Source organism: Alligator mississippiensis, chromosome 2 (assembly GCF_030867095.1).
Source record: "Alligator mississippiensis isolate rAllMis1 chromosome 2, rAllMis1, whole genome shotgun sequence".
Classification (NCBI taxonomy): domain Eukaryota; kingdom Metazoa; phylum Chordata; order Crocodylia; family Alligatoridae; genus Alligator; species Alligator mississippiensis.
The window spans coordinates 57,481,101-57,499,041 of NC_081825.1; the positions used below are offsets into that span (position 1 = coordinate 57,481,101).

At 40.5% G+C, this 17,941-nt stretch overlaps 1 protein-coding gene across 10 annotated transcripts in view; it reads right to left on the bottom strand.

Moving 5' to 3' along the window:
* The window catches only part of FRYL (FRY like transcription coactivator), a 323,785-nt gene that overhangs the window by 56,303 nt on the left and 249,541 nt on the right, over positions 1–17,941 (bottom strand). For 9 of the 10 annotated variants that reach the window (XM_059721714.1, XM_059721716.1, XM_059721717.1 and 6 more), the window contains 9 exons: positions 14,799–14,984; positions 13,669–13,870; positions 11,298–11,419; positions 10,566–10,756; positions 9,646–9,740; positions 6,565–7,172; positions 5,932–6,029; positions 1,581–1,751; positions 341–481 (listed from right to left, as the gene is read on the bottom strand). In XM_059721714.1, coding sequence (XP_059577697.1) covers positions 341–481; positions 1,581–1,751; positions 5,932–6,029; positions 6,565–7,172; positions 9,646–9,740; positions 10,566–10,756; positions 11,298–11,419; positions 13,669–13,870; positions 14,799–14,984 — 1,814 coding nt within the window. The remainder of the gene's footprint in view (positions 1–340; positions 482–1,580; positions 1,752–5,931; positions 6,030–6,564; positions 7,173–9,645; positions 9,741–10,565; positions 10,757–11,297; positions 11,420–13,668; positions 13,871–14,798; positions 14,985–17,941) is intronic. The other variant, XM_059721710.1, reaches the window with a different exon arrangement.

Genomic DNA, 17,941 nt, shown 5'->3' on the forward strand with positions numbered 1-17,941 from the left:
TGAACTGATTCCCTTAATCAGAAATTAGTGCTCTGATAGCTGAGGGCTCAGCTGCTGTTAATACTTTGAATACAATGGCCAAAGCCTGGAAATAAGTAAATGTGCTTGCAAATAGTCTCACTAAATGCAAGTTGTTAGAGATTTGATTATATACAAGAAAAGGTTTATTATTTTTAAAACAAACACTATCAAAATTTGCCTTCAGATTCCTATTAATGGTAAATGATGTTACTGCACTTTAAATGGTCAAAATAGATTTAAAGTTCAGCTGCATGAATATTTTTCTTGATATTATAAACATAAAAAACTTTCTAATTATTTACTTTTTCAGAATACGTACCTGAACATATTTACCAATAACCTTTATGATCTCCAGATTGAACTGCTTCACTGGTGCTGCAGACAGGTCAATATGACTAAGAAGACTGTAAATGATTTGCAGCAAAGATTGCTGCATGCTAGATAACCCTTTTTCCAACAACTAGAAAAAAAAATCAAAATATGGTTTGTAGATAGTCTTCTTGATGAGAGCAAAGATCAACAATACATACTAAGCGATAGATAACTCAGATTCAAATTTATTTTTCCCTGCAGTGTTTTATATGATAAGCTAATGGTTGATTTCAAAATGTCATATTATAACGTTTAAAAGAGGATACATTAGAGAACCATACTCTTTATTCTAATATTTTTGTCTATATTCACATTATTTTGACATCACTTTGGCAATATTTTAAACATCAGTATATGTCAAAAACACCTTTAAGCAAAAGATGTCAGCCTAAATAAAAGCTCTTCTCTACAATCATAGTTCCTGAAGCTCCCATTGTTTACAGTGTTTCTTTAATAGTTTAATATATTGTATGTAAGCAGGAGAAGCTGCAAACAAAGTTACACGCAGGACTTAAGATCCACGTTGGAAGTTTGGGCCATGATGTTGTCTTTTTATTATAAAAAAAAGTATTCACAAATAAACTCAAAGATTCATTTAGGTGCTATAAATTAATTTTAAGAGACAGCTTCTGCAAGCTGTCTATGCAGAATACTGCTTGTAGAAGCAATGGCAGTTCTGTACATGGAGGGCATGTATTTTTCAAATCACTTTGAGCCCACATCACACAACGACATTAATCAACCCTACTTGATTAAAAATGTGTACTTCCTACTGAGGATGACTTTCAATTAATTTCTTTGACTATTTGTTCTAAATCTCTTTTGTTAAAGAGAAATACATGTGACTTGAACATTCAGGTTTTGATACGAGTGAGAAACGGGTACTAAGAGCTAGTTACAGACATAAATGGACAGAATAAAACATTTATTACAAAACACTACTCCTAGAAAAACAGACCCACCATTAGATGGAACATTTCTAATGAAAAATTCAAATTTACTACTGAAAGGTGGTTTTAGCAATCCTTTCTCCACCACCTAAAACAGCTTTGTATCAATTTACAGTATGAATGACTTTCTAAAATGTTTGTTCAGTTTTCAAGATAATTTAAAATAAGACTCGCTATCAGTACATTCACTGTTCAAGTCAAACTGTTTCAATACAATTTATTTTCAGTAAAATTTACCTCTGCAAGGTAAGTTACAAGGCTAAATGTGGTATCTGAGAAGGAGTCATGCAAATATCTACACACTACATTAATCCAGTTAGAACAGTCTCTGGAATAACTGTGTGTGCTGTATAAACTCATCATATGAGCCAAATTGGCAAGGGTTGGTGACTTTTCCTCTGCACAAACCTGCAAAACAAAACAGAGAAACTGTTTCTTTCACGTAATAAAATTATCTGAGCTTACGGAGCAAGTCATTATTTTGAGACAATACAATGATTTACTACTGTTCCCAAGGTTTTATGACTTACTTTTCAGTAACACAGAAGACAAGGCTGTCAAGTATCTATATTTCACATTGTTATTTGAATACTTTAATTCACTGTAAATATAATATAAAGAGTTGCCAAGAAGATTTAAACATTCTGTTCTATAAAAACTGTGAAGGTTAAATGAAATAATGAAATCCCAGTGCTGGGTTTATGCCTGTGGTGATAACAGGCTTGGAGAGGGTTTCACTATGACAGGGGAATCATAAAATCTGGTCAGCAAATCTCCTAACACGGGGGACTGGCAATTTATGGCCAATGGGCCAGATCTATCCAGCCAAGAGAGGGAATGGAGTTGTGCCATGCTGCCCATCCACTCTGCAGCGCTCCCCTCCACAGCTTCTAAGCCCAGGCTGGTTGCTCAAGGGCTGAGAATCTGAAAGCTGGCCACTCAGAGAGGGGGAGTGGCAGAGACTTCTGGGCTGCAGTGAGGGCCAGGTTATAAATTCCAGCCTACACCAGTAAAAACCTGCCAACCTCTTGCCTAACAGGTTTCTGTCTGCTCCCTCTAGATATGACCTTGACTTCCATGCCACCACACCTCACCCTACATCTTCCAAACTTTTGGATCTATTCAGCTTAGCTATTGGCTTCTTACATAAAAGTGGCTTGCACTGTTGCATATGTATTTCAAATGGACTAACTGCCCAAATTAAATGCGTCATCAGCTTGTGTAATAATGGTAAAAAATCTGGTAAATAACTTTCTTGCTGGGTTAACTTTAAGAAATGGCTTCATATCCATTCATTCAATTTATGAAAAAATGACCTTTAAAGAGCTAAATCAGGACCCAGTTGAAGTCAACAGGACTTCTGACAAATGAGGATCCTAAAAGAGCACTTTGAATAGATTCATGCAAAAGATTTATTCTATTTCCTCCATTTCATACCTAGAGACAACATTTTGAGCTTTGTCTTCTAATACTTCAGACTTTGAGATATGTCTATCAGGGCAGTAAAAAGTTTTGTTCCCGATTCAATTCGGCAGAGATTCAGCCCAATTCGGTGGCCGAATCTCCGAATCGAATCAGAACTCTCCGAATTGATTTGGAGAGATTCGGGGATTTGGACATAGACACAGCTTTAAATGTTTTTTCTACGTACCTCAAGGTACCAGGCGGCTCATTAACGCTGCAAAGGTGGGACAGATGGAGCGTCCTACAGGAGCACAGGAGGCTCCCCAGCACACACAGCAGCAGACCTGGAAGTGGACCAAAACCACTTCTGGTCCACTTCTGAGTCTGCCAGGGAGCACGCAGGGAGGTCCTCCCTCACCCCTACAGCTTGACAATTGGTGCCTCCTAGTTCGGGGGGGGGGGGAAGGGGGGCACCTGGGGTCCCCCCCGTGGCCAATCACCAAGCTGGGGTAGCAGGGAGGCCACCCCGCACACTCTCCAGAGGACCTGGGAGTGAACTGTAAGTACTTCCAGTCCACTTCCAGGCTCGCCGTACAGCATGCGGGGGGAGGGGGGGGGATGGACCCCCCCTGCGCTCCTGTAGGACGCTTCATCCACCCCAGCATCATAGCATTCACGAACCGCTCCTGGTACCTTGAGATACATAGAAAAAACATTTAAAGCTGTGTCTATGGCCGAATCGCTGATTCTCTCAATCAGCATCAAATCTTCAGATTCGGCCGAATAGAATCACGGACAGTGATCCAAATTCAATGAATATGGCTTGTTTCCCACGCCCCTAATGTTTATGTCTGCAGGTAGTACTAGAATTTCCAGTATTCATAGGTATGTTATGGACATTCACCTAAGCTTAGAATTTTGCCTTTATATTTCTGGGCCAAAACCCCAGACCCTTCTTAGAAATGCCACTACTGAGTCAGTCATCCCTCATTCTGTATTTGTGCATCTTGTTATTCTTCCCTAAGGACAGTGGCGACATGTAGGCGGTGCACAGGGGTGAATGTGCACCCCCTGAGAGTGCTGGTGCACCCCCTGACAGGTCGCACTCTCTGCTCAGACAATGGGGAGGAGGGCTGGTGGGAGTGCTGGTGCCCCCTCTGCAAGCGCCAGCCAGGGAGCCACAGCCACTTCTGGGAGCACCACAGCCACTTCCTGGTAGGCGCGATTGGCCACAGGGGGACCCCCCCCAGTTGGTGAGATGGGCCACGGAGGGACCCTCCCCCCTGGTTGCTGACTGGTCGCGGGGGGGGGGGGGGGAGGGGAGGAGTGACCCCCCTGACTAAGGTGGCACCAGTTGCCCATACCTAGTTATGCAAATAGACGTCGTCTTTATACTGCCATAACAAAATTTATGGCAGCACAAAACTTGAGCATGCAGATGTCTTTGCCCTTTGGCACACACAGGTGCCTACATTTTGTCACAACAATGATCGTAGTCATAATTTGTGCCACCTTTTTTGCAGTCAATGTCTGTTTGCTTATGGCAAGGGAATGCATGCAGCTATATCAGGCATTAGCTCTTGGAGCTTCAAGGGTCCAATTCTGCAAAAAAACAGCCTTGGGTGACTTGCCCCGACATGGGGCACATGTCTGTCAGGCAGAGGGACCTCCAACTGTGGTCTCTAGACAGTTCTCCAATTCTACTCCTACCCTCCAACATGTCTGAAGCCCTTCTAAGTTTTGTGTCATCTACAGACTTGATCAGGAGACTATCTATTCTAGCATCCAAATCATTAACAAACTTGAGAGAGATAAGTCAGCTGTGCTAATGTGACGTCAGGCAAAAGACAGACCAGGGTGGCATCTTAACGAGTAACTTATTCAGAAAGTCATAAGTAGGCTGTCATCTGTGGAAACTTAAGTCATGTGCGATGAATGTTCCTCCTTTTTCAAGGATGGGCACTACACTGCCCCTTTGCCAGTCCTCTGGAATCTCTCCTGACTCCTGCAATTTTGTGAATATCACCAAGGGCTCTGAGATCCCTTCAGCTAGTTCCTTCATCTTCAGATGAACTTCCAAGTCATTTGTATTAATCCAAAGTCTCCAACTCTGTCTTTAGCCATCATGACTTTCCACCTCTCCCTTTTTTCATCCACCCCTTCCCTCTCTCTATATCCATATATTTTTGCCAAGTAACTGTTGAGCATTTCTGCAGTCTTTGCATCTTCTGTTAATAGCTTACCCTGGCTATTAAGCAGTTGACTCATAGCTTCCCTGATTTTCCTTTTCTGACAGATATCTCTGAAGAGGGGTCATCATTGACCACAAGACGAACATGAGCCTGCAATTTGATGCTGCGGCTTGTAAAGCGACCAAAACACTGGCTTGCATCCATAGATGCTTCTCAAGCAAATCCCGGGATGTCATTCTCCCCCTGTACTCGGCCTTAGTGAGGCCGCAGCTGGAGTACTGCGTCCAGTTTTGGGCTCCACAATTCAAAAAGGATGTGGAGAAGCTTGAGAGAGTCCAGAGAAGAGCCGTGCGCATGATCAGAGGTCAGGGAAGCAGACCCTACGATGACAGGCTGAGAGCCCTGGGGCTCTTTAGCCTGGAAAAGCGCAGGCTCAGGGGTGATCTGATGGCCACCTATAAGTTTATCAGGGGTGACCACCAGTATCTGGGGGAACGTTTGTTCACCAGAGCGCCCCAAGGAATGACGAGGTCAAACGGTCACAAACTACTACAAGATCGTTTCAGACTGGACATAAGGAAGAATTTCTTTACTGTCCGAGCCCCCAAGGTCTGGAACAGCCTGCCACCGGAGGTGGTTCAAGCGCCTTCATTGAACACCTTCAAGACGAAACTGGATGCTTATCTTGCTGGGATCCTATGACCCCAGCTGACTTCCTGCCCTTTGGGCAGGGGGCTGGACTCGATGATCTTCCGAGGTCCCTTCCAGCCCCAAAGTCTATGAAATCTATGAAACCCTACTGGGAACAGCACTCCACTGGGGGTTGGGGGGAGGGGAACAGGGGAGCCATAGGTTCTAACACCTGTTGCCAGGATTACTTGTTTTTTGACCAATATCTATACAACATAAAATGCATATATACTGCTAATAGCATTAATGAAAACCAGATTTCTGAAAGATACCCCAAAGATCTTTTAAAAATATTTACATACCTTTGCTATCTTGTCAGCTGTTTCTTTACAGAACTGAGTGGGGTTATCAAAATGTTGAATTAGATGAGGCAGTAAACACAAGATGTTAAGAGGAAATCCTGTATACAAAGAAAAGATGTTGAAGTTAAGTTAACACCCAGCAAACCTTCAGTATTTTGGAAACATTTATCATGGGATTTCTCTAACCAAAGCTGTTCTATTATTTAAGACGGAAGTAGAATGATCATGCAGCCAATTAAACAAAATTACTAATTAACTCAGTACTCTTATTCAGAACTTTGGCAAAATTCTTAACACGGTCTGCAAAAGTTTAGAAAAGTATCAAATGATAAGGCTATTATAACTGAATGGTTTTAGAAGTAAAAGCTGTATACAAGCCAATTTGTTTGGAAACAGGGTACCAAAACGTAGCATCCTATTCCAGTGTTCTTCCTTAGCACAATGTTTTTGGACAAAGGATCACAAACTCTTGCCACCTGACATAGCAATGCTCATAATCACAATGAGGATATAACTGCAATCTTCACAGGAAGCTGTATTTCACTCTTGAGTTTACCATCAAAAGATTAATTTACTTTTCTGTTCATTTATAGTAAAATACAGTATCATTATATATAGCTTTATTATATATACCTGCTAATTGGGAGGGATCCACCAATGAATGTTTGCATACTGTGATGAGTTTACTGAGGAGGTGGACTGTCATTTCCTGTGTAGATGCTGAGGTAAAGCCCTTAAGGAAAAGCTGCTGAAGGCCTGGAAAACTATTCCATTTCAGTTTACTTTGCACCTTCTCTATTTTCTCCCGACTCTCCGATTTATCCAGAGGCAAGTGAATAAGAAGTTTGTTGAGCAGCCTGAGAGCCAGGAGATATTCATATTCATAATCTGATTCTAACAAGGATGATGCAATCCAAAATATAGTGGCCATCAGGTTGATGGGATCAGTAGTGGGCTGCACATCATTCATTCCTCCTTCTCTTAGAGAGGAGAGGCTTCTAGTCCTTGCTAAACTACCACTGTGGTTTATCCTTCCATCCATAATATCCAGTGTGTTGCTCCGTCGACGGTCACCTCTCCGGTCACCAATCAAACTCAGTCTCAAAGAGTTACTTCTGGCATTGCTGTAATATCCCAAACAACCGCTGCCACTAATAGGGCTTGTGCTTAGATTTATCTGTCCAGTGCTTTTCCTGTTAGCTGCATACTTGTTTCCCATCAGAGGATCATGGTATGAGGTTCTACAGTAAAATATACAATAATTTATTTCATTGCATAACGTGTCATACTTTCAACCTACACAGAGATAATCCAATATAATTTATTCCAAAATTTTGGAGAGCAGTGGAGCATGTAAACAGATCTAATTTTCCAGTATATAAAATATACCTCACCACAACCAGTATGTTAGATCCTGGAATACACAACATACTCAAAAACATTTAACACCATTCTACACACAACTTCTTCCAAAGCCTAAGTAAACAGAAATGGTTAGCAAAGGCACTGAAGTTCAGTCAACTTCATCTCAGCAGACTGCTGAGGGAATCGCATCAGATCTAAATCAAGTCTAGATATCAGCCTCTCATTGCAAATCAGGTCTCAATATATAAAGCCAGCTTGGGACCTGAATCAGCAAAGTACTACAGACTCTCAACTTGCACTACGTTCAGTATCCAGAGGTAAGTGAGAAAAATGTTGCAAAGTATTTCAAACACCAGAATACACAAGGAGAGTGTCTCTAAGGCAGTCTCTTATTCTAACACTTGGAATTATACCTAGAGGCCAAACAGAAGTTCATTTTAGCTACAGATCAAAGATGTAATCTATTCATCAAGTATTTCAAAATAAATTGGCAGCTGCGTTAGAGTGTGCCCTTCACTGGAACATTTTGGTAATTTAGTTTGATTATAACTTCATATAGACATTCAGTTACATTCAGAGAAACCGTAAGTGTCAGCTGTTCAAGGCCTTTTCTTCTAGAGTCAAAAACAGACTTTATGATGAGAGGCTGAGAGCCATGGGACTCTTCAGCCTGGAAAAGTGCAGGCTCAGGGGCGATCTGGTGGCCACTTATAAGTTTATCAGGAGTGTTCACCAGGATCCAGGGGAACGTCTATTCACCAGAGCACTTCAAGGGATAACAAGATCAAATGGTCACAAACTCCGCCGCGACCGATTCAGGCTGGACATAAGGAAGAACTTCTTTACTGTCCAAGCCCCAAAGGTTTGGAATAGACTGCCACCGGATGTGGTTCAAGCACCCACTTTGAACACCTTCAAGACACATTTAGATGTTTATCTTGCTGGGATCCTATGATCCCTGCTGACTTCCTACCCCTGGGGCAGGGGGCTGGACTCGTTGATCCTTTGGGGTCTCTTCCAGCCCGAATGTCTGTGAAATCTATGAAAAATGTCCAGTCCAAGAAAAAAATAACCTAGAAAAATAGAGTTAAATCAATCCTGGTAAAGTTTCTCCTGGAAAAGCAAATATCTATACATCTGTACATGCTTTGGCTTCTTACAAAGGAGAAGATGATCCTCCAGAATCTCTCCTCCCACTGCTCCCCACAGGGAGAGAGTGAATTGTTCATTGGACTTTTCTGTTCCAGCAGGGAACAGAACATGCCCCCTTCCCAATTCCCACACTATGCTGCAGGGAAACGCAGGCTGACCATGAGCAGTCTGAACAGTCTGATTCAGCCAATAAGGGCTGCCCCTATGCACTGCTGCCATGTGTTGCCAGGCAGACTATGGGAGCCTGCAGAGCATGCTGAGATGTGTGCGCAGCCTGCCTGCCCCGCCCCCCAACTGCACAGTGTCACCATTTCAAGCTCTCCACTCTTCAGGGTCTTAGTACTCAAATATCTTTACACATAGCTCTAAGTACATTTCTTTACCAGAAGAAAAAATCTTGGAGAATTCCCCCAGATTATCTGTATATGTGTAAGCAGCCTGTGACACAGACATGGGTTACTGATAGAACTTTACTGGAAAAAATATTGATCCCATTAATATTATTATGCTTGCCAGGGCATGTTTTTCTTTTAATACAGCAAGTCCCTTGGAGAGCCAAAATGGATAAAATCTCATTTATAAAACGAGCCAGATCATAGACAGTGTAGGGTTTTTTCTAAAGGGAAGTCAGGGGTTCAAAACTGTTTTTTTACAACTTAAAAAGGTAACAAATTTGCATGCAGAGTAAGTGCTCTTAAGACAGATTTAGCATCTGTCATATTTAAAGAAATCAGATTCATAATTATTACAACTATAAAGCTATTTAATATTACAAATAGCACTCACCACTACACAGCAAGTCTTATGCAAAAATCTTAAATCCCTTTTTAAAAGCTGGCCTCATTATCTCCATTATATTGATTGGGAAACAGGCATAAAGAGGTTAAAGGATTTACCCAAGGTCACTTAGAAGCTGATTCTCAAAGGTAATGAAGTGCCCTCTTTTCCACTGAAATTTATCACAACTGGAGGCCTAATCAATTTCACAGACCTGAGGCATAAAGTGTCAGTGTCAGAGCAGATCTAACCGTTTTGCTTGACTGAGGCCCAAAAGATACAAAATTGAACATAGCAGGATGTGTTTGTATTAGGAATAAACTGTTCTGAAAAGGTGATGAAAAAGGGTTTGACTATATAGTAATAACTAAATGTAATGATCCTAACCTAGCAGTTAAACTACACTATATAAGTACTTACTGAGAAAGCGCTGAAAGAAGATCATAATGCTTCATGGTTTCAGCCAATGTATCAATGGCAGACTCTAGAGTTAGAAGCAACTCTATGACAAAACTCTAGAAAAGGGCACAGATTTACAACATCAGTGAAAACTGCATAGGACCTGTTAACTAGTGATATAAAAACACAACAAACTGTGTTAGAGATTAATCAATAAATACAGCATGAGATCTGATACACAACTTTAATGGTGTAACTTCCATGTAGAGTGAAAACAGCATCCAACAACAAGAATATCCAATTTATTTTTGATTCTCTGGTTCAATATCACTTACAAGATTCATATCCAATTCTATTATCTCCCTGGATTTATATGCCTTACTTTTAGACTCTTTTTTGTGTTGTGAATCAGGTTAGTTAATTTCTACTGCATATAGTGATACAGCTCAACTTGTTTGTTTGGCCACAACATTTTCCCAGTAAAGCTTAATATAAGAATGCACAACACAGTTCTCTTTCTTTTTAATATTGCATTGTTTTATTTTAAAATACTGCATCCTCTAGGAATCTGGTCAGTTACAAAGAGTATGTGTCCTGACAGGAAATTACTGTTTCTACTGAGGTACGGAAAGCTAAACTATCTGGAAGTTGTTGGTCACCTTTGAAACTAATGTTAATGCAAAATCATGATTTTTTTTGTTTAGTGTTTAAGTGACATTTCAGAACTATTGCGTTTAAAAACTGAACTGATTATCAAAGAAATAACTTCTAATCCCTTCATTTTCTTTATTTAGAGAGAAGTCATCAAACAGCTTATATTTTTTACTGTGCAATTAAAAAAATAATATTAGAACAACAAAGAGGTTTAGTTTTCTTATTAAAAGGGAAAACTAACTGTAAGATAGCTACAAGGAAAATAAATTAACAAAATAAGCAAATACCTGAGCTTCTTCTCCTGCATCCCCAACAGTTTCCACAAGTCTGGAGAGGACATCAGAAAGTGTGGAGGCAGTAAGAGGCTGCTTCAGAGCCCTAAATATCTGAAAGGATCTCCCAGCATAGTGTCGAGAGGAGCAAGAAAGTGCAGTTTGCAAAGCAACTTCACTGAGACGATGCTCCAATTGAAATCCTGCTATGAAAGTAAATGAACATCTAGATGATAGGACAGGCTTTATCTTATTTTTTTCTTTTCTTTATTTTATTTTAAAGAAAACTAAATGTTGCAACTCTAACAAATTACCATTGTCATTACACATTTGTTTTTAAGCAGACAAGTTCATTATAGTTACTTCTTAGTTGGGCTTTTAAACTAGTTTGTTCTGCTTTTATTTTTTTCCTCTTTTCCTTGACGGGAAATCCTCACAAATATCCATCTAATCACTTAGACATCTTTCCCATATTACTAAACAGAAATGTTAAGAGGGAAATATAAAATTTAAACATTAAATAGCTATGGTGGACTTGTAATATATTTTTTATTTCCCCAAGTACAGGTTATACTGACATCAGATTTTAAGTGTAAACCCTTATGAGCTATATCAAATTAAAGGTATTTTAGCTGGAAGCAGGTCACTTGCTGAAAATTTATGTTTATTTCTAAGAGATTTCTACTTATTCTGCAAAGTATTCTTTATTTTATTGAAATTAGTAGAGCAAAATGTTTTCTAACATACCTGAGCTTGATTGCTTAAATATGGACACGACATGTTTTAGAAACACAGTTAACTGCTCAGCACTCTTAATACCAGGGTTTTTGGCTGAAACATCTTCATGATTCCAAAGTGGCCCCCTTTTCCTAAAAACAAAGCCGAACAAATAATGTGTTAGAGTATAAAATTATAAACATACAACTGCTTATCATTATTCAATGATGTGGCACTTTTCACCTTGAGAAATTTCCAAGGCTTCTATCTGTAGCAGGGATATCAGTTCCCTTGGCCCCACAGACTGGCCCTGCATGCCAGAACCAGCACATGTCCTGGAGTGGATGCTGCATGTAGTGCAATCCTGCTCAAGCCACTCTAGGGCTGTGCTGCAGGAGGCAACTGCTCTGCTGGAACCAGCATGGAGCTGACACGCTCTAGAGTGGCTGATGTGGTCCTGGAATAGTTGGAGTGAGCGCTGTATCAGGCACATGGGGCTGTCTGGCACAACTGCCTACTGCCTGTGGGTCAACTCTGAGACTCACAGGCAGCACCAGTAGCTGGATAATAGGGTTCTGTGAGCTGGATCCATCCCAGGGCCCATATCTTTGATACCCAGATCTACAGTGTAAGCGGGAAATCTCTCTACCCACAACAGCAATGCAAACTTCCCTGAAATAAAACACAGCAACAGTTTAACAGTTACACAACAATTAGAGAAAAAAAGTGAAGCAATATATTACATCCAACTGAAATTGCAAGAGGAACTCAGCAAGGAAGAAATAAATAATGGCACAAAAGAGCAATTAATTAAAACTGACGCACTGCAAATTAGCCAGTGGCATGTTTTGTCAAAACCTTAAGACTCTAAATATGCTATTTGTCCTGCATGCTGTATGAAATCTAGAAACAAGCATCTGACCACTTGATAGGAGTTTCACAGGCTTACACAAACCTGAATGCTCAGGGGGAAAAAAAGATTACATCTATGAAGGTTGCCAGGTTCACAATTGAATTTTGTCACTAATTCCTGCCTTCAACACACTAGCTCTTTTCTACTAGGTCACATGGTAATCCATACAAACCTTGCTCCTCCCAAAAGACTTTTGAGACACTTCCTGATCATACCTTTAAGGGTCTTCTGGGGGGTGGGAAAACTGCAAGGTTAAGAGCTGCCACACAGTGCACTTCCGGTGTGAATTCCAATGGTCCCTAACAATGAACTCTCTAGTTGGTCAGGGCAGGCCCCTACCAGAACTCCACCTGTGCAGGGAGCTCCATGAGTTCACCAGCTGGTTGGCAAGGGCTAGTTGCTGGAGCCATGGCTGTGTCACACAGTGGCAAGGGAAAAAGTAGGGCATATGGCAGTGGCACTCATCCCCTGGACTATAGAGCTGCACAAAAGAAGTGGCTCCAAAAGGAATCAGTGCTGACCAGCTGGTAAGCTCAGACAGCTCACTGTACACACAGTACATCACCAAAGCGGGGTGAGACCATAACACTATAACTCCCTAGATCCACCCATTTCTGTCTAGAAGGATAGGTTCTTTTTAGCATGCATCACATGCCTTAGAACAGTGGTGTCAAAGATATGGCCTGCGGAACACTATCATCAGGCCCGCAGTGCTGCATACTGCGTGCAACACACACTGACTCTACCAGATGCCACATGTAGCATATAGGTTATAGTATGCCCCCCAACATGAGGCTGGTATAGTGCCCACACTGGACTGGTCCTGCATGCTGGATCCAGGGCGAGTTTGGATCAGGCCCAGATGGGCTGTCCTTGTTGGATCCAGCACACAAGGCTAGTCTGGCATGGGTGTCATATGCAGTACATGCCCCAGATTGGCCCTGTGTGCCAAATGTCATGCCAGGCTGGAGCTGGCACACTCTACATGCAGCATGTGGGAATGATCTGTGGTGCATGTGGTGTCCACACCAGACCTGCTCTGTGTACTGGATCCAGGACTGGTCTAGATTAGGCTCACAGACTGGCCCCGTGCACCACATGCAGGGCTAGTCTGGTACAGGAGCTACATACAGCATATGCCCCGGACTGGCCCCAAAAACTTGTCTTCATACGTATTTTCAAGCATTAACATATGTAAATGCTTGAAAACACATCAGTCTGGGATACACCAATGACTTGTAGAATCTCAGGAGGAAAGAAAAAGCCAAATTGCCTTGGGAATCCTGGGAAATTAAGGTGGACTGAAAGGTTTTACAAATACAAACATACACATGTACAGACATGGGCAAAGGATATTTAAAATTAGAGTTAAACTTCTACTGAGGATAAACAGAAGACAAAACAGACAGTTTCATGCCAAACAATATGATACCTCATCATGTTTCCATGCCAAATAACCTTTGATAGCAGTTGACATTAAGCTATTACCTTGAGGTAATAAATTCGATGAGTGTTTTCACTTTTTCATCCTGTTCTACTGAAATATCAACCTCACTGAGGATGGTGGTGTGCAGATGAGAAATGGCAGCGGTGGTATTTCCTAAACTGATGCTAGAAGAGGTAGAACTTGAACTAAGCCCTGAGTCTGTCATTGGGGAGGGCTGGTAATCAGGTATAAAATCATTAACACCTGTTGAAAGAAAAGTGACTTTATGATTATACAAGACAATAATATTTTCATGTTAATCTTAAATTAACAATTAATATGTATACCAAACAGTGCATTTCACAAGCTGCACTTTCATTTTGTAGGCCAAGTCTGAGTTCGATTTATGAAGTTTTAGGGGTAGGTTTACATAAAAACAGATGTTTTAGGTCAGGCATTAATAAATTATATTAATTCCTCACCTCTTCAAGTGCCAGATTTAAAAAAGATTTGCAAAATATTTTTTTCCTGAAAGCAGAAATAGACCACTTCCAAGATACACCACAACTGAGTTAATATAGTATATGGTAATGTACTGCCACCTACTGAACATGTTATAAAATACCAATATTTAACAAAACTTGTTTCTCACTTTCCATGAATATATAATATAATCAAACTTTAAAAAGAAAAAGCTTTCTTAAAGAATGTGTCCAGTAAAACCTACTGATTTCTCCCATTGATTAAGCATTTTATACATATTCTAAAGTTTTTCATACAGCACTAAAGATGTTTTAATATTAAATTGTAAAATGCTAATGGGCTTATGGCTTAAAGTAAGAGTTTCGATAATTAGGGACAGAGACGGTATCTTTTTTTTTCCCTCTACTTTAAGGTACAAAAAAGTAGATGCTATTTTATCTAACCAAAAAACAAGAGTTTCCTCTTTAGTTATCCATAGCTGTGTGGAGCAAGCTAGCAACTGATCTTCAAACTGTGCTATAAATGATGACTGTGTACAAAATGTTAAATAAGAACTGTATTCATTTTATCTTAATGAAAAATCCAAGAGACAAACTGTAATAAACTGGAAGTGTTTGAGGAAGACATTACAAACAAAGGAGATTAACATCCAAGTCAGAAGCGATTTTTTCATATCATCTCAACTAAAAGCATATAAACTACAATATACCTGTAAAAGTATAATCTAGATGTGTAGTTTGTTTGACAGTGAGCACCCTGGGTTCATTAAACTCTCTGTTTCTGAGAAGAACAGAAGCAATAGACTGGATGTTACTGTTGGAGCCCATCACTATGAGCAAATGCAAAAGCAGACGTTTACAATGCTCATATACTTCAGGATGGTAGTGGTCAAATCCTAAAATTAAAAAGTAAATTAGACAGGTTAATTAAACACACAGTTAACTGAACACTACCTAAAACTGTCAATACAGTCACAACGATCTACAATGTAATCCCTACAAAACACATTTTATATGAAATTATATAAGAACAACTGAAAATAAGATGCTCACTACTTAAAGAACTAGAGAGAATGCTAACAGCTCTTATTTTTTGCTGTGTTAAATTTAATACATTACACTCTCCCTGTTTTTACTGTATGAAAAAAAAACATTTACAATACTAACCCTTCTGTGGTAACACATGATTTTTATTTCATATTATAAATTAAGTTCTGATGTGAATGGTGCTGAAAAGGGCAGGGATACCTGAAAATATTATTTAAGCAAAAAAATCACTAGCAATAAAGAAAACTACTACCCAAAGAAGCATAAATCGCAGGGAGGAAAATAACAAACAAGAATCAACACTGAGGACATGGGGTGTGTCTCAACTTCACTGAACCATCTGTGCAAGGGAGAGGAACAAATGGCTCCAGCACAACGCACTTCCTAAAGGGGTCCAAGTTCTTGCATCTGTTTGTATTCCCTATCCATATGCAATTCTCAAGAAATAAGACTGCCTGGTCCAATGTACACATGTAATGAATTACTGAATTTACTCAAATATAAGACAAGGTTGAGGAAACTGGCATGGGGAAAAAAAGCCCCTTGTCTTATAATCACCTCCAAGGAAATCCCACTAAATACACTCATTAAACTACTGTCAGAAGCAGCACGTGCTCAGCACTGGAAACAAACTACGAAGTTGATTAAATGCAGCCAGCACTGAGCATGACTAGAAAAACACATGGCCCACACTGGGTAAACATGCTGATGAGAACTTTTTTTGGGGGTGTGGCCCTTAAAAATAAATGCAGTTGGTTCATTCCCTCCTGGGGGACACTGGGCCTGGAAGTAGTGCAATAACAAGCAGGTACTCAGAGAAGCTGGAGCAAGCTCCCACACTCTCCCTGGTACCAAAAATGCTGATGGGAACCTTTATTTTTTGGCCCATAAAAAAAACAGGTGCGTGTTCCCTCTGCAGTGAACTGCCACCAGGCCTGAAGGTACAGCAATAACAGACAGTACTGGGAGGGCTAGAGCCAGTCCTGATACCTCCCCTTGCCAAAACTGCTAGATTTGAGATCCTGATAGGAACCATTTTTTATTTTTTTAAAGGAAAATTTTTCATGTCCCAAGTCATAGCAGCCGAATCAATTTCAAATCATTGAGTCCTTCAAGAACCATATGTGGCCTTACGACCAGCAAGGACCCTCCACCCCTGCCTAGGGCTTCAGATGTTTCTAAATCCTTTAGCGAGCATCCTACATCCAGGCCCAAGCCTGGAGACTTCAGATTCCCCCAAGTTTCACTTGCCCTCAGCCATGTGGCTGCAGAAATAAGAACAGACCAAATAAGCCATATCTTGGCAAAACATATAGCAATACCAATTAAGTGCAGTCCCTCTCACTGCCAACTCATTTTCCAGTCATGGTAAGCCATTACAGTGCATATATTCTAACCTTCTCCTCACTCCCACAGATGAGCTGTGGCTTTTTCCCCCCCCCAGTTCCCAAGGATTCCTGTTTCTTGTCCAGTCTTAAATCCCTGGCAAACATCATCAAGTAGGGCCCCGAACAGTTCACCCAGAACCCGTCATCCCCTCTCTCAGCCTGGCACATACGATTAGTGTGGCTCTGCCCTCCATAGGGTGAAGCCAGACCAGGTTGCCTTGCACCTATCTGAATATAAATTTTTGGAAGATCCCAGGACTCATCATGACAAGAAGACCCAGTTCCAGTCATGAGTGGGGGCACATGGATCCTTTGTGGGGGGTTATCTGGAATACATACACATACTGAGCAGTGTTGAGCAGTGGGATTACCATGGCTTGAAATGCTGTTAACTCTGCTGGGGCCCACCCCAATGAATTATCTGGTAAATCACAAGCCTTTGGCTTTGCACTATTATCATGCATAGTGTACAGGTGTCAAAAGGACAGTAAATGAACTGAGTCTATAAACCCCAAATTGGGACTTGGAATAAAGGACTGCAGTTGGGTTGCAGAATGGCAGTAAGTAGGTGCATACAGGTGCAGGTGTGTTTATTGTAACAGGTGCATGGTTTCTTAATGTGGTTTAAGGTGTGTGGTGAAAAGTTTGTGCTAGATCATGTATGTATATATAACTAATTTTATCTCTCTCTCTCTAATTTTATATCTCTCTCTATGTATAGATATATAACTAATTTTATCTATCTCTATATCTCTAAAGTTTGCAGATGTCAAAATGCTGCTTAAAATTATGTTTACAGAGTACCTATGCTAAAGCTTACAGCAGTTTAAAAAAAAAAAAAAGTAACAGGCACACATTTTGGAAGAACTATATGGTACTATAGGCACATTGTTATACCATGTTTTATTTCAACGTTATTGTTTTCAAATTTGTTCCTCAATTCTACGTGCTTAGGGATAGCAGGGTCTGATAGTATGAAGATAGAGTCTGATAGTATGGAGAGGGGGAAGGGTCTGCCAGGAGAAATAGTTGGGGGGAAGCAGAGAGCAAATGGGCTACCTGACCCCCTCCCAGATTTATTTTCCCCCCACTAATTAGATTCTATCCCTGGAAATTTATAACAAATTTTATAAATATTCCATATATAGAATCTAATGAGTGTGTGGGGGGGGTCATCTTATAATCATGGTTGTCTTCCTTTTGAGTAAATATAGTATATCTGCTCAGAGAAGTGAAAGCTTGGTAAGGCTGATGAACATATTCATTCTGCTGCTAATTAAGGCCTGGGGTGACAAGAAGCTATAGAATATCATAAGGAAGGAGTGTAAGTAAAAGAACGTAGGAAGAAGCAAAGAAAAAAAATGCACCAGAATATCATTTTAACCTGTCACACTAGCAACTGTATTTAGCTGTGGTAC